Raw genomic sequence first — 20,208 nt, 5'->3', positions numbered from 1 at the left:
TTCTCAAAAATCTTCAGGAGACTTTTTTTCAGGAGAAAAAAATCAGGGACATTTTTCTTGAAAATATTCTCCTGAAGACATAAACACAGGAGGGAAAACAATTCAGATCAGACTTAGAAAATGGATCAACAGAAGGCTTTCAGAGGGCATTTCCTTGAATTTTCCTAGTGAAAAATGTTTTTCCGATAATTCCAACAGCACATGAACGCAACATTTTGCTGCGATCCACTGTGCTTGAAACGTGGATAAAAATGACCTCAGACAATCGAAAATGTTACGGTCATTCAAGTCAGAAATCTAAGTTGGAAAGATCCGACAAGCCTCACTTCACCAACAGAAATACACATGACGTCACGGCAGTATGGCAGCGGATGCAGCTGCCTTTTACCTTTTCATCAACTTTTACTTAATGTACTTCATTACTTTATGTTTGTGTTATGAAACATACTGTAACAATGTTATAGTTGCCATTTTGATTTCCACTCATTTGACTTGTGCTTGTTAGAAGTCTTTATGTTGATGCGGTACCAGTCTGCTCCTCCCGTCTTTTTTTTTGTTTTACGTGTGCTAATCTGTTGAATCAACAGCTGTGTTCACTTGTGAAGTTCAGATACTTGCCATAAAAACATCAATTTGCTGCAGGCAGGTGTCCGTGGTTTCCCGAGCAGATTCACTGGGACGCATTAAATTCGAAGACGGAAAAATTGACTTCCGACTTTTAATGGATTGCATCTGGGGCAGACATCTGGGGTGTTTTTCATTATGCTAACGCATCTCCTTGTCTGCCTTTAAGTGTGTGAGCTCCTCAAAGTGAGGATGTGAAAGGAAGGATACACCTGTGTGTCCTCGCTCGAGGCTCCTTCAGAAGCCTCCTCACTCCTCCTCTCCTCAAGGTGATTCTTAAAAATCTTCTATGAAGGCAGAAAGGGAACAACTTGGAGAGGAAGCTTAAGTTAGCAAATGAAAATCACTGGGTGTTTGTGCTTTAGTATCCCACAATCCTTTGTGCTCTGGTCGCGTGTTGGACCTTGTAAGCCCCGCCCCTCCATGAAGGCGGAGCCTGAAACAGGACATAGGCAGCATGTGTGGTGGCACCTCTACAGCGTCAATAACAAAAAATACATCAGAATAAATAAAAGAGAAAGCGGTTGTTCATTTCAACTTCAAAATAAAAGTCCGGTGGATTGTTGTGTGCTTAATAAAATATTATTTCACAGTTTTAATAAATAAATAAATAAATAAAAGTATCATCAACATCAGCCTGATCAGTCTGTGTGAGGCCGTCTCCATGGCAACATTATCACCTGAGGGTCAAGTCTCATCTGTAATGTTTCCATGGTAACAGGAGGCATAACATGGCTGACAACAGGAACTGCGGCTGGACCGTGATCACGTGAACTCACAGGCTTCTGGAGCCGGTCGGGATGAGACCAGATCCGAGTTTCAGCTCTTACTGCTCGGTGCTGATCTGGTTTGGTTGTGGTTTGGTTCCCCTGAGGCTGCAGGTTCTGGTCTGTATCTGAACTGGTCCAGGGTCAGCACCGGTCCTGGTCCAGTCCAGGTTCATGTCAGTCCAAGAGCAGCTGGACGAAGGAGGACGGAAACAAACCTCTGCGGTCCGGTTCGTCCTCTACATAACCATGCTGCACACACACACACACACACACACACACACACACACACACATATTAGTCGTTCTACAAAAATGTATATTAGAATTAAAAAATTTTAAAATTCTCCTGCAATTTTTTCTAAAAAAATTCTCTTATTCTTCTAATTCTTTTAGAAATATTTTCAGGAGAAATTATACTAAAAAAAAAAATAATCCTGAATTTTTTTTTTTTTTTTTTTTTTTTTTAAATTCTTAAAAATATTTTAAAATGTTTTCTTAAAAACAATTTTACATTTTTTCTTAAAAACCATTTTAATTTTTTCTTTAAAACATTTCCAGGAGACTTTTTTCTAGAAAAAATTCCTGAAAAATTTTCTAAAAAATTCTCCAGAAAATTTTTATTAAAAATTATCCTGGAAAATTTTCTAAAGAAATTATCCTGGAAATCTTTTTTTTAATTTTGCAAGGGATAGTTCAACAATGATCGTCACTGGACCATTCATATATGTGAAGGAAAATCTTTAGTCTAGTATTGTCTCATTCATGTGTTGCATTTTTAATATTAATGCATTTTACAGAAATCTGCCAGATATGTGGTTCATGATGAACACGTTTTTGTATTTTAACAGTAATTACATAATTTTTCCGATATATTTTGATTATTTATTCATTGACAAAATTTGTAAGATATTTCATCATAATTTTTGTTTTTAAAAGTCTCATATTCATCATGAAAAAAAGAGATTTGAATATTTTTCATCACAGTTCTTGTTAACGTGATGAACACTGAGGTTAAACCACAGAGATTTTAAAGGGTTTGGTCAACATGAACAAACAGGTACACACAATCGTCCGGAGGACACTTTCTTCTCCCCACCACTGGGATGCGATCACCAATCAGAGCGCATGATGATGATGATACGTACCCACCAATCGCTGTCCTCCTGCCCCAGGACCACCAGCACCTGTCCCTCAGAGAAGCTCAGCTCATCGTGGTGGTCGGCCTGGCAGTCGTACAGCGCCTCAACTCGACGGCTCGTCGAACCACGAGGCTGATGGACACACGTGATTAATACTCAAAAAATGAAAAGTATAAATAAATATGAGCTATGTATCAACGAAATTGTTCTAGAAAAAATTCTCCTGAAAAATTTTCCCCAAAAAAATCTCCTGAAAATGTTTCTAAAAGAAATTTTCCTGAAAATTTTTCCAAAAAAAAAAAAAAATCTCCTGAAAATTAAAAAAAAAAAAAAAAAAAAAAAAATCTCCTGAAAAATTTTCTAAAAAAAATTCTCCTGAAAAATTTTCTAGAAAAAACGAGACCAATTTATATTTGTAATAATTAAAATCTGCGAAGTTACACATGATTTAAGCTAAATACAGTTGAAAAAAAAGTTCAATGTTTGCCTCCCAAATGTAGCAAAGTGAAGGAAAAAAGTATCTTAAGTGGAATTACTCGTAGTACAAGTACCTCAAAACTACAGTTAGTGCAGTACTTGAGTATTTACGCGGTTGTTGGGGAGTTAAAGGTTTCTGAAGATCTCACCAATGATCTGCGAGGAAGCGGCTGAGGGGCGGGGCCTCTTCTGTCGCTCTCGAAGCTCTGAGAGCGCTGATTGGTGGGGGAACCGTTGGGCGGGGCTTGACTGGCAGGGTGATGGAAGTGGGAGGAGCTACCGTCGCTGTCTGCCCTCCGAAAACCTCAGAGAAATCAATGAAAATATTTCAGTGTCAAGTTAGTTTGAAAAACTTATTAATTGATTCAGTGTTTGGACTTATATTTGTTCATGTTTTTATATTTTTGCTTTAAAACGAAAAAAGAGGAAAGATGGAAGATGGAGATGAAGAATATTGTAGGATTGCCAAAATCCAATAGAAGCAACTGGAAATTTAACTTTCACTTATTGATCATAACAATTTCATAAAGTCTAAGGAGACATCCAAAGCAAACATCTGTTTAATATATTGTCAGACCGGAAAATCAGTAAAATTCTTGGAGAAGTTTGAGCCATAAATGTTTGGGATTTTTGCTTGAAAAAAGGCTGCAACGATCGAAGGATAGTCAACAACTAAATTTTTTCTTGATAGTATAATCAATTAATCGATTAATCGTTGCAGCTCTACGATAAAGTATTAAAAAAAGGCAGCAAATAAAATACAAAGATATGAATGAAAATATAAAGTAATCTGATAAAAGCCTGGATATTCGTCCTCCACTGGTCAACACAAAGTGAGCTACCATTTCTCTACAGTTTAAAAACAGTTGATCAGGGTCCAAACAGATAAAGCAGATGTGGCTCTGAGAGGAGGAGCCGGATGTTTCTGTACCTCTGTCAGGTCGTTCAGCCAGCGAGCCGAGAGGAGAAGCTGGCCTGCAGAGACGGAGAGAAGAGACAGGTTTATTATCCAAGGTGTAGTTCAGCTTCAGTCCACCAGAGGTCAGTACAGCCTCTCACTTCAGTTTATTATAACCTCAACACACACTGATAACAATTAACTTTAACCTGACACATTTTCTGTTCGTTTAAATTTAGCAGAAAAAACCTGCTGTCTGCCGTGTTGTTTCAACTCTCACTGAAGCTCCTCGAGCTCTGAAATGTTCCCACAAACACAAGACTCTCAACCTTTCCATCAAATAAAAAGATTTTACATCTGCTGCATCATTTTAGACGCGTTCTTCAAAAATCCAGCAAAACATATTTGGTATCTCTGGAATCTAAAACCAGAATTTAAATTGTTTTTTGGGTTGTTTTTTAAACAATATTCAATGTTTAGAGCTTCGTTTCAACAGGTTAATGGGACATTTTTTTAATTAATAACCTGAACATAAATACGTGAAATATAGACACTTTTTTGTGACCAAAGTGTCTTTAAACAAAGCAGTTTCCAACCTTGTTTCCCTGCACAGCCATATCAGATAAGCTGAAACTAGATGTTTTAACCATTCGTTGATTACTTTTCAGTAGTGACGGGCAGAGAACAGCTGATGAAACTTTGGAGCTTTCTTTTAATTTGTGCTGAAAAAGATTTGAAGCTTCAAACTCAGCAGACACACTGACATCTAGTGGCTTTGATAACTTATAGCAGCCCTTCAGCTGAAGCACCACCACACCTCGCATGTTAGTCTCATTGTCTTATCTTTGTGACATGAAAGGCCAAGACATTTTAATCAGAAGAGAAAGATCTTCACTGACTGATTGTTTTTATGCCCAAACAAACAAAATAATCAAACTCTTTGTTTTCTCAACTGAATAAACTGAATAAACAAACTGACCTTAAAGGACGACACAGTTTCATACTGTTTTACTTTGTTTATATGTGGCGGACCCTACCACCTTTCTAGCTTCAAACAGTGTTCTGGGACCTTATTTTCCTCTGAGAACAGCTTGTTTATCAGTTATGGAAAACATAAATATTTCTAAGTTTGTATCATTACCTCATTAATATTATATGTATTAAAATTCTGAGTTTGATTTTTTCTTCAAAACTACGTAATGCCCCTTTAAGGTTTATATTTATGTGACATTTAATGAGTCACATTGTGATGACATCATTAATTGGTATCACAAGGAAATGTTATTATACTTATCACCACATCTCTCCTCGCTTTTTATCCCATTAATGTGCCGCAGTCGGTCGCCTCGAGATTCACTAACGTGCTGCCTCTTACTGATTTTTTGGAAGTTAGTTTTGTGTTTGTTGAGGATGTCGCGGGCCAGATTGAGATGGTCCATGGGCCAGAACCAGCCCCCGGGCCTTATTTTGCCCATGTATGCTCTAATACAAGCAAACCAACACTTACACTTGCACATGCATTTTATTTAATGCACCACCTTGTAAGCAGGGCAAGTGCAGTCATGCAGGAAAGAAGGGACCATTTTTAAAATAGTTTTGGCTGCAGAGAATAACTCTTATTAATCCACTAAGGGCGAGTTTTTCTGGTCGATTCCAGCGGGTTTGATGGTTTTCACGCACTGTCCATGTGCTCAGGGTGTCAGGCATTCTTATTAAGTGCTTTTAAACCCTCTATAACACTGCAGCGTTTCTCTGCTGTCCAATAAGAAGAGCGTAGGAGTGTGTTTTCTCAACCGAGCCGTCAACAGCAACAATGGAGAGAAGGCGAGTCGTTCTTGTTGCTGAGGAGGCAGCAGAACGACGTTGTTACAGTTCAGATAACATAAAGCGGCATAATCACATCGGACCCTCTACAGGTGGTTCTGTATGTTACCTGAGCCAGCGTGACATCATGCCACTGAGGATCCAATCAGAAGCCTTGTTTCCTTGATTGAGTTCATTGTTGAAATGTCTGAATTAATGTTTAAATTCAGCTCGATTGTGTCTCAGATACTCACACATACTTCTTGAAGGAGGAGTCTGGACTGCTGTAGATCCTGGGACTGGTTGGCAACCCATAATCTACACACACACACACGCACGCACACACACACACACACACACACACACACACACACACACACACACAGTTAATACCACAGTATCACAGTGACAGATTAATTGCAGTGTGTCTCCCTGATGTCACTGTGCTTGCCTGACTCAGAGCAGCTCCTCTTGTGTCGGGCGGCGATGGGAGGAGGAGGCGTCAACTTTCTGTTTCCTGTCAGGGGGAAGAAGACCTCCCCCTCATCGTCGTCCTCTTCCCCACCTCCCTCCCCCCCAGCAGGTGGGGGAGGAGGAGGAACGTTGGGAACTGGAGGGCGACAGGAGGTAGAGATGTGTAAGTGTAATCATGAATATCTGTCTGCTCTTGTTTTAATTTGCGTTAATGGAAACTCAAAACTTTCGACTCCATTTTTACTTAATTAACACTAATTACTTTCTACTTTGATGTTTCTGCCATTATTTGATTACGAGCCTTTATTTGTGTAGTTCTGGTGTATTAAGTTGCTGGGTCAGCACAAACAACAACATTTATTATTTACCTTTGTATTAACTCAACTATTTATTTACTTTCACATTTAATTCTCCATTTTATTTAATAATTTATTTTAAACATATATTTTTCCACAAACTTTTGTAATTCCTGTAATTTCTTTTAACTTTTCAGTCTGAATTTTTGCTTCATTATACAAATGAAAGTCAAAGCACAGAAGGGCGGGACAGTCTTGCTGAGAGAAAAGAAATAATTACATTAAAGAAAATGAATAAATGTATTAATAAAATGGAAAATTAAATGGGAAAGTAAATAAATAGTTGGATTAAAACAAAGTTAAATCATTACAGCAGCGAATTAAAGCAGAAATATCTTTTCATTTATTTACATTTTGGTGCATTTAATGGCGTATTAATTCATTTATCGAGCCACTTATTTATTTCTTTATTTAATTTTAATGTTGGCAGGTTCAGTCCTCCACACAGATGAAGCCAGAGGAACGTCTGGAAACATTACAGGTGAAACAGCAGAACAATCAGAATCCGACTCACCTTTGACCCTCGGAGGCAGCGGAGGTGCCGGAGAGGACGGCGGAGGAGGAGGGGGGCTAGAGGCGGAGCTAACGGGACGGCTGTGGAGCTCCATCGCCATGGCAAGCCTCCTCCCCACACTGAGCAGACCTCCTCCTCCTCCTCCTCCTCCCCCTCCCCCTCCCCCTCCTCCTCCTCCTCCTCCTCCTGCTGCGGCTGCTGCTGCTGCTCCAGAGGAGGACGGGGGCATGGAGGAGGAGGTGGACTGATTGAAGCTGAAGGGACGGGAGGAGAAGGAGAAGGAGGAGGTGAAGGTGGAGGACGAGGAAGAGGAGAAGCGCTCCTTCTTCACTGGACCGTTCTAGAGGGAGGAGAGGAGGAATGAGGTTAGTTTGTCGACAGTTTACTGGCAAGCAACATCACGCCGCTGAACACAAATAATTATTAAAATTACAGGCAGTGCAAGTCAAGAAACATAAATAGAAAACAGAAAATTGCCACTAAATTTTGAAAAAATGATTATAAAAATATGAACAACATCTTACTTAAATGAAAAACACTGTACAGTATCAGATATAGAAGCAGGATATAGTTGCCATGGTTACCCTTTCGTCAAAGTCATCATCGCTGTCGTAGAGATCGTCACGACGAAGCCTCCACTCGTACTCCACGTGGACGTGATGGTCGAAGTGGTTGGACTGGGCCTGCTGCAGCTGCACACACACACACACACACACACACACACACACACACACACAGTTACAGTCGGAGTGACGCTGTCACCGATACACACACATGTAGTGAAGTGACATCACTGTGACCTCACCAGCGCCTCGCAGTCGAGGTGCTTCAGCTTGCGGCTCACGTCCAGAGCGCTCTCTCCCAACTCGTTCTCTGTGGAAAAACAGTTCAAGTTTTACTGAGATGGAAAACTTCCCGTACTGCTACATTTGTGAGGACAGATCAAGATATTCATGAAAAGTAACTTTAACTTTTTAAAAATGTCCTCACAAGTCGTGTGTGTGTGTGTGTTTGTTGTTGTGTGTATGTATTACTGATGTGTGTGTTGGCCCTGGCTCTCAGCAGCAGTCTCACACAGTCGCTCTTGTTGTGCAGACAGCTGTAGTGCAGCGCCGTGTTTCCTGCTGACGTCTGCATGTCCACGTTAGAGCTGAAGGGGGAAAAAAACATGGAGGTAAAAACGCACAGGTGTACACAAAAAACACACAAAGAAGATGAAATCACACATATGCGTCGTCAGAGCAGACCGACCAGTTCTGAGCCAGGAAGTCCAGGATGTGCAGCGACGTCCTGTCAGCCAATAGGACGGCGAGATGGAGTGCCGTCTCCCCTTTCTCCTGTAATGGAAACACACTGCTGAGTGTGTCTGTGTGTGTTGTTTCATGAGATCTGTTGACTGGTGTGTGTGTGTGTGTGTGTGTGTGTACCTGTATGTGTGTGTGCAGCGGCTGGCTCAGCTCCGTCCTCTGAGCGTACAGGTGAATCAGACTGTAGATGTCGCAGCTCTTCGTCGCCTCCTGCAGACCGAGTCGCAGCGCCGAAGTGGAGCTGTGGCTCCGCCTCACAAAATGAATGTCCTGATACTTTGATAGGATGAAGTCTTTCCGCTCCGCCCTGCACGCACACACACACAGATAAATATATATTTATGGATATATCTATGGTCAGATTAATAAAACATACATATTACTGTGTGTGTGTGTCTTACATGTGGCTGTGCTGCGAGGGCTTCAGTGACGGACTCAGCAGGTTCGCCTCCAGTATCTCATTAAAACCAGCGTTACCAACATTTCTGGCCAGCTGGGAAAGACAGAGGACAGAATTCATCACTTGCGCTCTCGTACAAAAAGCAGGAAATTCAATTAGAAAACAAAGTTACAGCCATGTGAAAAAGTACATTTAAGGTCTTAAATCAACCCCCTAATCCTGACCACAGAGTCAGAATGAAGAACTAACGCAGAAGAGCCAAAAACTGCAGCATCTTGAATGGCCACTTAAAGCTTGCTGCACTAACAGACGGGAGGGGAGGGACAGACGCTGGTGTTTTGGATTAATGAGTGACCCTGTTCACTGGCAGACAGCTGGTGGAGCTGTTGAGCTCTGGAGGAATAAACACCCACAGTCGAGGAGAAACCTCACGGTGGCACTGTCCACCATTTTTACAGTCTGAAGAAACTACTGAACCAGCTCCATCAGAGGGAAATCCACCTCCAACAACTCCAAAGGTGACGTTGAATCTTCGAGATTAGTTAACTGGAGCGTCCCATTCAGTTTCACCATGAACAATTTAAGGTGTAAAAGATGACGAACTGTGTCAAAAAAAATCTGGTTCTTTGATAAAAAGTCAAAACTAAATCCAGCTGACTACAGGATGGGCTGCAGGTTGATTGGCTCGTTAGCTAACAGTTCAGACCTACCAGCAGGTCTGAGGTCCCCAGACTGTCCAGACTCAGAGACTGGATCCTGGATACATGGACCCCCATCTCCCTGTGGATCCCCGAACACTCGATACAGGTCAGGATGCCCAGGTTGGTCGAGAGCCATCCAGGATCTACAGACGGACAGAGAGAGAGAGAATTAAGGTTTATCGCCACTGCCTTATCCATTAAATGAGTTCAATGACAGCAGCATCAAACAATAAGGACATTGTTTTTTTATCTTTTATACAGAGCTGCAACAAACGATTCGTTAAAATATGTCCTCCACAAATCATCCATTATCAATATTCAGATGTATTTTCTGTTGATTAACTATGAAATGAATCAATCAATCATACAAACTGTGACTCTTGTAACTGTTTGTATTTATTGTTGTGTTATATTTATTTTACACATCTGGTTAAATAAAGTTTCTACTGAAGCTGGAACATCGACAGTATGTTTGGTAAAAGCCGGGTGGAGATGAGGTGAGATGGAGATTAATTTATTGATTGACTGACAGAGATTACCTGGCGCTCCACAGTCACAGCAGTTGTTGTTTCCTGGCATCCGTCTGATGTCCTCGGTGATGGCCCGGGTCAGATCCTCCACGCTGCTCTCCCCACCACCTCCGCCTCTCCTCCCCCCGTCCAGAGCCACGCTCAGGGCCTCCTGCTTACTGTTGCTGAGCACCGAGATCCAGCTGAACACACACAAACACAAACACAAACACACACACATTTAATACTTTTAATTTTCATGATAATCATAAATACAAGATGATACCAGCAGACTTCTTTTTTTTGACTCACGCCACACATTCAGCTTCATCTTCAGCCAGGAAGTGGTAGGTTCGATTATCTGGAGGACAAAGTGTCAGACACTTAGATGCACATGTTTGTTAGCGGTTATAAAGCAATGATAGCAACACTGAGGCCAAAGAGCTTTGAGATGAGGTTATTAAGGTAACCTTCATAACAGACAAATAGGAACTCAGTCAAAACCACCTAAATGTAATCTCACATGTGACCGACAGAGGAGAAGAAAAAAGAGACGACTGTTAAAAATGTCTTACGAGAGATGAGGTCGAAGCATTTCTTGTCCTCCACACTGGGTTTAACCTGACAGGTGAGCAGGTTGAGTCTGGTTGGAGGTTTGTTAGGCTGAGAGAGAGAAGAGGGGGTGATCAGAACCAATCAATCAATCAATCAAATCTTTATTCGTAATGCACATTTCATTCAGGGTTTTGTTGATGTATTTTACTGGAGTGCTACGCTGATGATAATGCCTTTTTCATTGCTGCTGTGCTGCCGAGTTGTTATTTTATGTTGCACTTTATGGTAAAAAAAAAACACAAACAATTCCCCTTTGCTGACTAATAAAGGTGAACTTCTGCAGATTTAAGTGTTTTACGGCTGAAACCAGTGATAGGTAAATAGAAAAAACTATTTAAAGATTAATGCATATGAAATATAGACATTAGATGAAAAACTGAATCAAAATATGAGAGAATAATAAAAGGTTTTATTACAAAAACATAAATCCCACATTGGATTTTTATGTGGCTGCTTCACAATAAAAGCCTCCCAACGTTTCGCCATTTAAAGAAACATTATGTAGAAATTGGCATTGCGTAACCCCATTGTTGTAAACACAAATCCCAGGTCTGTGATCCTACCCTCTCACTGACGCGTCATAGTGCAGAAACAAGTGACAGAGACACCTTTCACCCTGTTACGAGACGCTGTACCATCAACATGATTCTGAAGCTGATATTTTAAGGTCAAAAAGTTACATAATGTCCCTTTAACTTGTTGAACGAGCGACCAAACGAACATTCAGCGGGGGTGAACTCACGGTAGCGTGTGCGATGGTCAGATAACAGTTGTGGGCTGAACATTTCCTCTTTTGCCACATTTTCCTCAACCTGAAGCACAAAAAGACACAATTACAGTCCGACTCACACACACTGACGGTCACTGTTGTGTGTTTGTGCGTCACTTTGTGTGTGTGTGTGTTCGTTTTTTACCCGTCACTCTTCTTGTAGAGGAATCCTGATCTTTCTGTCCCGTACTGTTTGTCTCCGAGCAGCTGATGCATACTGTACACCTGCTTAGGTAGAGAGTCCTGCACACACACACACACACATTAATTACCTGTTGAACAGCGTTATAATGTCGGTCAGTGTGTGTGTTTGTGTCTCTGACCTGCTCTGTGTGGACGACCGGCCTCAGCTGATCTCTGAGAGTCACCAGCTGCTTCTTCTCCTCCTCCTGACGCTGCTTCACCTGCAGACACACAACAGCTCACCTGAGTCCATCTTATCATGTTATCAACTGATCCAGAGGGCCGATGTTTTATCGTATTTTTTTCTCTTTTTTTACCTACACCAAGGATACTTTAGACTACATTGTCACGCTGTTGTGTTAATGTTTGTATATTTAAATCTTCTCCTATTTGATTATTATATATGTGATTCCCCTTACAGTTTTCATTATCATCTTTTACTTAATTTTGTTGGATGTTATTTTATTCTGTACTCAAGTCTCACTTGTAAATGAGATCTTGATAACAGTGTAACTTCCTGATTTAAAAAAGGATTACATATAAAGTTTTTTTAATAATAATGTGCTCTTATTTTGAAATAAAGGCAACATACAACAGTAGCGAGTTTGAACTATGATGAGGTCTCATGTGATCGGCTGAGTGCTGATCGTGTGATTGCAATTATATAAGCTGGGTGTGTAGGGAAGCCTCCAGAGATGGATGAGGTACTCAGATCTTTGACAGTTAAAAGTAAAAGTAGCAATACCACAGTGTGAAATACTTTGCTAAAGGTGGGGCTTGCGAATTAAACCAAAGACTCAATGAGGTTTTAATTTAACCTATAATGATACATTATCATTTGTTTGTTGATTATATTTGCATTATATATCTGAATCTGCTAAGTAATGAGTAACTAAATCTAGTAAAGACATGTAGGAAAGTAAAAAAACTACAATATTTGCCTCTAATTTCGTCAAAGTTGAAGTATAAAGTAGCATGAAATGTTAATACTCCAGTAAAGTGCCGTATTTGAGTAAATGTACTTTTACTGCAGAAAAAAACGACTGTCTGCTAGCGCCCCCTAGAGGTTACAGTGTTCATTACAGCCACAATATTAAATAGCACTACTGTTTGTTGTTGTTGTTGTACCGTCGTCAGGACTCCATTCAGCTCCTCCATGTACTGCTTCAACCTCTGAGTGGTGGAGACACACTCCTGCAGGAAACTACACACACACACACACAGTAAATACAACCAGGTCCGTGTACTGCATGTAGGCTTGTTTGTGTATGTGTGTGTTAGTGTGTGTGCTCTTACTTGTTGTGGCTGTGGTAGTGTTTGATGAGGTTCTGCAGCAGGTCCACTCCTCTCTTCGTCTTTATCTCGTTCACTTTAATCAGATACTGAGAGAGAGAGAGAGAGAGAGAGAGAGAGAGAGAGAGAGAGAGAGAGGACATTTATCAGACAGGGGGACACCTGCACATTTTGTGATGGATGTGTTTCTGACAGAGTCGTTGAGGAGCAGCAGGAGGAGGAGGAAGGAAGAGGAGCAGGCAGAGCAGAAGAAGCAGAAGAAGAAGACAGAAATAAAGAAGAAGAAGAAGACAAAGATGATGATGATGATTAAGAAGAGGAAGAAGACAAAAATTAAGAAGAAGAAGAAGACAGAAATAAAGAAGATGGGAGACAAAGATGATGATGATGATTAAGAAGAGGAAGAAGACAAAAATGAAGAAGAAGAAAAAGAAGGAAAAAATGAAGAAGAAAAAAGAAGAATGAAAAAGAAGAAGAAGAAGAAGAAGAAAATAGAAGAGGATTAAAAGGAAGACGAAGAAAAAAGAAGAAGAAAATGAAGAAGAAGAAGAAGAAGAAGAAGAAGAAGAAGAAGAAACAGAGGTAGGCGAGTCACTGACCTCACACATGCTCAGTTGGAAGGAGCGTCTCTCTTTCTCGAGCTCCTCGGCGATCTCTCCTCCGCTCACCTCGTTCCTCACCATCCCATACTGACGAGCTAACTCCCTCTTCTCCTTCTCCACCTGCTTACTGCACGCACACACACACACACACACACACACACACACACACACACACACACACACACGCACACACACAGACAGGAAGTATCTGGGTTTACTCCAGCAGACATATTCAGGTTTGTCACAACCTAGAGGAGACTTTCTGACAACATAATGATGACACTTCATGCACGAACACATAACCAGGATACTGAAAAAGTCATGACTAATGTGATATAAAAATAAGATCAGAGATAATTCAATGTGATCATCACTCACAATCTGCTCTCGTAGTCCCTCCATGCTTTCTCAAAAGGCTTCTTCAGATCCTACAAGAAGACAGACAGACAGTCAGAGAGACAGACAGTCAGAGAGAAGGAAAGGAGGAAACAGGACTTTAGATCCACTGTACTGATGAGGCTGTAAACACTTTAATTATTGCCATTAACTTTACTTGAACACATTCCTGCTCCTGAGGGTGAACTCATTTTCTTCTCTCAGTGAAGCCTCATGACAGAATGTAAACACACCTGTCCAACATCTGACCATGACCATTAACTTTAACGAGAGCAGCCAGGTGACAGACAGCGCCACCCTGAGGCCACGAGGAGCAAATACAACAATACTAACGTAACTATGATAATGACTCCTGTAAACAACAATAAAGATGAAGTCCTCACCCCCTTCACCTCCCTCAGGTCTCCTTTAACCAGAGAGTCCAGGAAGAAGTTGATGTTGTGGAGCATGCTCTTTAACTGCACACACACACACACACACACACACAAACATAAACATAAACATAAACAACAGTAATTTAATGATGATTTTCAGTTTTAAAATGTTGCACATCTGTTTGAAAAATAATAATAAAGTAATATCCACGGTCTTGTTTAGTATAGTACAGTATAATATAGTATAGTACAGTATAGTATAGTACAGTATATAGTACTTGACTGCAGTCCATCCATGGTAATCAATGGTAATTGTTGATGTGGAGACAAACAGCCACAGCCACTTGGTTTGTAATTATAGGTTTTCCTGATGGAGCGTGAAATAAACCACGTAAAAACTAACCATAGTTCCTCAGAGGATTTCTAAATGAAGTTCAGAATTGATTTCAAATCACCAATTTAATCATGTATTTCAATCTGAAGAGTGGAAAGCACCAGTGTTAGGTTTCAAAGACGGAGGTGTTTATTCCAATAAAGATTGGGAATGGACCAATTAAATAACAATATTGTTGCTCAGGGACGTTTTCAAGAGGCTGGTGAAGACACAGTTGGTTTGTGTTAAAATGAGAGATATTTCCAATGGAGTTTGGTGAGGACCAGTTCACTGGAATCACAGATTTTTAATTAGATGGTTTTTCAGGGGAGTCTGGGATGTAGTCATTAAAGGCGGATTGGTTTTTAATAAGAGTTTCTCTGTGAAGTTTGGAGAAGATCAAAGGTTTTAAATCACAGGTTTTCCCCAATTAAAGTTTTGAATGCAACTGTTTATCTCCAATCAGAGGATTTCAATTAGAGGATTTCTCAATGAGGTTTGGAAAATACTGGTGAAGTTTGTAATTAGAGGTGCTTCTAATCTAGTTTGAAATGTACTCGTTTCAATGAAATTATAGGTGTTTTAGTCAAGAACTATGGCTTTTAATCAGTGGTTTTTCAAGTGAAGTTTGGAATGGACAAGTTAAGTCCTTCTCATAGGTTTTTAATTCATCACGCCCAATGAAATATGGACTTTACCAGTTTCAAGCCAGTCATAAGGTCTTTTAGAGACGGTTTCTCCATGGAAGGGAAAGGACTGAGTAATCTATTACATGCAAGTTCAATCAAGTAATGTTCAGTAATCACAGGGTTTAAATTTGATGTTTTTACAGTGGACCGATGGTTTTCGATTAGAAGTTGTCCCCAATAAGGTCACAGACTGAGGGGCTGAGAGTCATTATCAGGTGCAGGTGTTGTGACCTCTGACCTCTATGACATCACAGTGCTGACACTGATGACTCACCAGGTTCTTCATGGGCGAGAGGAGTTCTTTAGAAAAGTCCGCCAGGCGGCAGAAGGCCGAGCCGACCTCCGACTCCCCGTTCGAGTGACAGTTGACCGACAGCTTCTCCATGGAGTTGATGTACTGCTCCAGGTGAGACACGTGGTCTGATGGAGGGAGGCACCGTCAGCACAGGAAGTGACATGTGTGTGTTTAAATGTGTGTGTGTGTGAGTGTGTACCTTGTCCTGATGTGTATTTGGCTTTAGCAGCTTTCTTCATCTTCTGCAACACCAACCGGTCGCTGTCCAGAACCTGAACACAGAGCACACAATGGGAATCAGCTGAAAGTGTGTGTTTGTGTGCGTGTTCATGCAGAGCGTGTGGAGAGGCACTAATTCACCTGCTGACTCAACACACACACACACAGAGGACGAGCTTTGTTCTCTGACAACAGGCAGCTACATTCCTGTGTGAGTCTCATCAGTGTGAATCTGTCACGAAGCGGCTGAAGTCCGACGTTTTAAACTGACGCTCAGTCCGACATCGGATGAGAAAATACGACGCTGATCAAGAGAAGATACACAGTTTTTTTCCACACATTTTAATGAACTGTGGGATCAGTGCAGAGGTTGCAGATTTACTCATATCCTCATTAATAATCATCTCTCTGGCTCCTCCTCATTACCATTAAATTACAATAATAGTGAATACTAATGAGGATTAAACTGTTGCCGTGGTAACATATGCCGACTCTGTTGGGGGTAAAAAGAGGGCAGCCGAGGAGCTGAGGTTTTCGGGTCAATGACTCCAGTGACCAACAGTGTGAGAGAGACTGTGCGTGTGTGTGTGTGTGTGTGTGTGTGTGTGTGTGTGCGTGTGCGTGACCCCCCCCCCCCCCCACCTCCACCCAAACACGCAGAAACAGACGTAACTCAGCAGCAGCGACACAAACTGTTCAAAAGGATCATTTAATTAATTGATCTGTAGACGGACAGAAAGTTATTTGACAACTATTCAGTGAAACGATCCATCGTTGGACTTTTGGTCCGACAAAACATGACATTTGATGACGTCATCATGGACTCTGTGAAGGCCGGATTAACCCTCAAGGAGGCCCCGAGGCGAAAAATGAGCCATCAAGCGGCACACAGCAGGAGATCAGTTGTTAGTGGCTAAAAATTCTCAGGGTGACGCAGCATTGGTTCTACTTTCAGGTTCTGTGAGGAAAAGACTTTATTAACCTTCTTAAAGCTAATTTCTCGTTGATTCTGGTGACCCTTTGGTCAAAAAAGTCCATTTGTTTTCGTGACGTAGCACCAGACTACAGAGCAGACCCTTCAATTCATCCTCAGCACTCCACAATAAGAAACAGTTTAAATTTTATGACTTTTCAAACCTGGATGAGTCAGAATCTGACCCGGTGACGGAGATTGAGAATGACTATAATAACTATGCAGAAATAGCCGATCTGCCCACTTATGGCCTTGTTTGCTTATGTAAGTCATATACAGGCACCTCATAACCAGCTCATACCGATTCATAACCAGCTCAAAGTTCCTTGTATGTATAACTCAGGAAATTACACCTTTATCTGCTGATATTTCGGGAAATCCCGACCTGCTCGAGGCTGCAGGAGATGGAGGCAGGACAGGAGATTCACTGAGGACAATCATGTTATTAAAAGACACCTTTTCTGACAAAACAAGTCGGTTTTTAGCTTTTTCTGTGCGAGATGCAAAACTGCAGTGCAGAACTTTACGACCACGGGGAAAATGTATCTTTGTAAAACTGATGGTTTACATCGGTCACAACCAACAAGTCCAGCGGCAGAGTCTAAAATTCTGTCTTCTCAAAACTACATAATGCCCCTTTAAGTATGATGAAGTTGATCACGTGCTCATGCATGATATCATCTGGATTATTATAGCAACAAACAATATATCTTTAAAGGGGCACTATGTAGTTTTGAGAAAAAAAGCAAACTCAGAATTTTTATATTTACAATATTAATGAGGTGAATAAACAGGCTGTTCTCAGAGGAAAATAAAGTCCCAGAACACTGTTTGATGCTAGAAAAGGTGGCAGGGTCCGCCACATATAAACAAAGAAAAATAGTATAAATTGTGTTGTCCTTTAAAGGTCTTTTTTTTTATTATTCAGTCATAAATACGTGTGTATTTAGATTGTTTAGGAATAAAAGAAAGACATTTCTCCTCTGTTTAAAGTTTCTTCCCCAAAACTATTACATCTTACGTTACGTTTTCTCTGTGCTGCTGTTTGGTTCACCTGAATTCTTTGTAAACTGTTCTCTTGTCAATTAAAGGTAATAGAGACACACACCCCGTCTACATCAGTGGAGCTGAGGGGGAGCAGGTGAACAGCTACAGGTTTCTCTGAATAACCAACACTGAGAAACTGTCTTTGTCATCACACATCACCTCCCTGGTTAATCAACCACAGAAGAGGCACTACTTCCTACAGAAACTCAGGAAGGCTGCATCCAGGAGCAAGATCCTGGTCAACTTCTCCAGAGGATCAATATGAAGCATCATCAAACTGGACCAGGACAGGAAGGTTCTGCAGCGGGTGATTAAAACCAACCAGAACATCACTGGTACCCAGCGGCAGAGCGACACAAGTGAGGTGAGACGTCTGCAGAGCCCGGAGGATGTTCACCCTGCTGCCATCTGACAAGAGATACAGAAGTGTCTGCTGCCGTACCAGCAGACTACAGAGCAGCTTCTCTCTGTCTTCACTCATCATCATCACTCCAAAAAGAAACGCAGCAGGACTTTTAACATTATTTTGTTTTCTTTTCAAATGACACTACTTTTACCTTGAACAATGGAGTGTTTAATGTCTTTTCTGCACCAATTTAATGTCTTAATTCATGTAAAAGAAATGACCTTTTCTTCTCTGACACCTTCACGGTTATCAATCATGCATTTACGTCTTTTTGTCTGTTTGATGACCATTTGTTGGAGGTTAAACTGTCCCCAGAAATGTTATTATTTGGGGGGGACATGATCCCTGCCTGAAATCTACACCCATGTTCGCAGCAGATGATGGATGACAGGCTACATTTCCAGTTCATTGATGCTGCTGCTGCTGCTACCACCATCACCACCACCACCCTCTGTGTCATACTGACCTCCTCCAGCAGGTAGACGGTGTTCCTGCAGCTGATCATCTTGGAGGAGAAGGAGGAGGTGGTGGGAGAGCTCCAGTCCTCCTGAACCTCCTGCAAGAACTCGGGCACCGACACGCACTCCGGCATGGTGCTTGCTCCTCAACCCGGGACGCACCGGGACCCACCCGGGACAGGACCGGACTAACACGGTCCGGGACTGACAAGATCAGCTCCACACAAAAGACAAGAGGCGGAACCCCTACCGCTGCTCCCCACAGCCAGTTATCATGAATAATAAAATAGTATGAAAGACGATTTCAGGTGGAATAATCCCATCAGCGTTGTTCCCACTCTCACACAGTCCGCTGGAGATGAATGAGCTCTAAGAGGCAGATGAGGAGATAAAGAAAGATGTGCTCCGTCAGTGTGACTTCACTGTGAACCGCAGCATCAGCCCGCAAACAAAAGGTGATTCAATCCAGCTGGAAATCAACCCTCAGAGCGCAGATCCAACAAAGAACCGCAACATGAAAACACTCCCGCATCACCAGCGTGTCGATCCAAATGAGTCTCCCTCCGGTGCAGCTGCTTCATCCAGAGGAAAAAACCCTGAAACCCGCCCGGGTCTCTCTCACAAAGAGCGGGGGGGCCGAGCGGAGGACCGGTACCCCTGCGCACCGGTACCGGCTTCAGATGAGGGAGTCAAACCGGTGTCTGCTCTCCGCTCCAGAATCAGCTTCATGTCTTTTTCATCATCAGCTGATCTTTTTTTTTTTTTTTTTTTTCCTTTCTGCGTTTCCTTCTTCATTCAAACCGCATGGAAAGGCGCGTTCACGGTGCGCGGCGGCGGGGCTGTGTGCCGCGGGAGCGCGCACTGCTGACCGAGCACACCACACAAGAGTCTGATTAGATCATGTCAAGCATGATTAAAGGGGCAATGTGTAGTTTTGGAGACGAAATCCAAAGTCAGAATTTTAATGTTTACAATATTTATTGAGGTAATAAAACAAACAGAGAGAAGAAGAACTGAGAGATGTGGTGATGTTAGTTAAAAAGAGTGTAACAACATTATCTTGTGATACCAAGTAATGATGTAATCACATTGCGACTCATTAAATGTCATATAAATATAAATCTTAAAGGGGCAACGTGTAGTTCTGGGGAAGAAATCCAAACTCAGAATTTTAATATTTACAATAATAATGAGGTAATAATACAAACTCATAACTGAATAAACAAGCTGTTCTCAGAGGAAAATAAGGTCCCAGAACACTGTTTGAAGATAGAAAGGTGGCAGGGTCCGCCACATGTAAACAAAGTATGAAGCTGTGTTGTCCTTTAAGGTCAGTTTGTTTATTCAGTCATGAAAACAAAGAGAGTTTGTTTATTTAGTTTGTTTAAGCATACAAAAAAATCAGTTAATGAAGATCTTTCTCTTCTGATTAAAAGTTCCTCCCCCCAAACTACGTAGTGCTCCTTTAAAGTGAGTTAAAAGAGGATACAACTGTAATCAAACATTTTCCAGACCTCCGTATTTTTCAAATTATTTTTCCAGAGA

At 41.4% G+C, this 20,208-nt stretch overlaps 1 protein-coding gene across 2 annotated transcripts; it reads right to left on the bottom strand.

Moving 5' to 3' along the window:
* Positions 1-4: 4 nt before the first annotated feature.
* On the bottom strand, positions 5-19,434 carry unm_sa1614 (un-named sa1614). 2 transcript variants are annotated; one of them, XM_084349147.1, is made up of 28 exons: positions 18,672-19,434; positions 15,760-15,832; positions 15,540-15,685; positions 14,213-14,287; positions 13,812-13,861; positions 13,431-13,560; positions 12,835-12,920; positions 12,667-12,742; positions 11,679-11,759; positions 11,501-11,598; positions 11,329-11,398; positions 10,547-10,634; positions 10,284-10,332; positions 9,993-10,174; positions 9,472-9,605; positions 8,763-8,854; positions 8,482-8,668; positions 8,306-8,391; positions 8,089-8,204; positions 7,860-7,927; positions 7,639-7,746; positions 7,055-7,394; positions 6,162-6,320; positions 5,965-6,028; positions 3,941-3,984; positions 3,159-3,313; positions 2,539-2,664; positions 5-1,643 (listed from the first exon to the last, which is right to left on the bottom strand). In XM_084349147.1, the coding sequence occupies exons 1-28, from the start codon at positions 18,795-18,797 to the stop codon at positions 1,569-1,571; spliced, it is 3,084 nt and encodes a 1,027-aa protein (XP_084205273.1). In that variant the 5' UTR covers positions 18,798-19,434; the 3' UTR covers positions 5-1,568. The 2 variants fall into 2 exon arrangements, with proteins under 2 accessions (XP_084205273.1, XP_084205274.1); XM_084349148.1 differs by having other exon boundaries at positions 10,002-10,174.
* Between the last annotated feature and the right edge of the window lie 774 nt (positions 19,435-20,208).

This window comes from Pagrus pagrus (assembly GCF_965226575.1).
Source record: "Pagrus pagrus genome assembly, chromosome: 3".
Classification (NCBI taxonomy): Eukaryota; Metazoa; Chordata; class Actinopteri; order Spariformes; family Sparidae; genus Pagrus; species Pagrus pagrus.
The sequence above is the reverse complement of the archived record's forward strand: the minus strand, read 5'-3'. Positions and strand labels throughout refer to the sequence as shown.

What these genes read in the sequence shown, in the direction of transcription:
- unm_sa1614 (XM_084349147.1), bottom strand. Translation starts at nt 18,797, where the DNA reads ATGCCGGAGTGCGTGTCGGTGCCCGAGTTCTTGCAGGAGGTTCAGGAG. An exon ending in AGGGACTACGAGAGCAGATT is followed by an intron (nt 13,561 to 13,811) that starts GTGAGTGATGAT and finishes GTGTGCGTGCAG; the next exon opens with TAAGCAGGTGGAGAAGGAGA. An exon ending in GAGGAGCTGCTCTGAGTCAG is followed by an intron (nt 6,029 to 6,161) that starts GCAAGCACAGTG and finishes GTGTGTGTGTAG; the next exon opens with ATTATGGGTTGCCAACCAGT.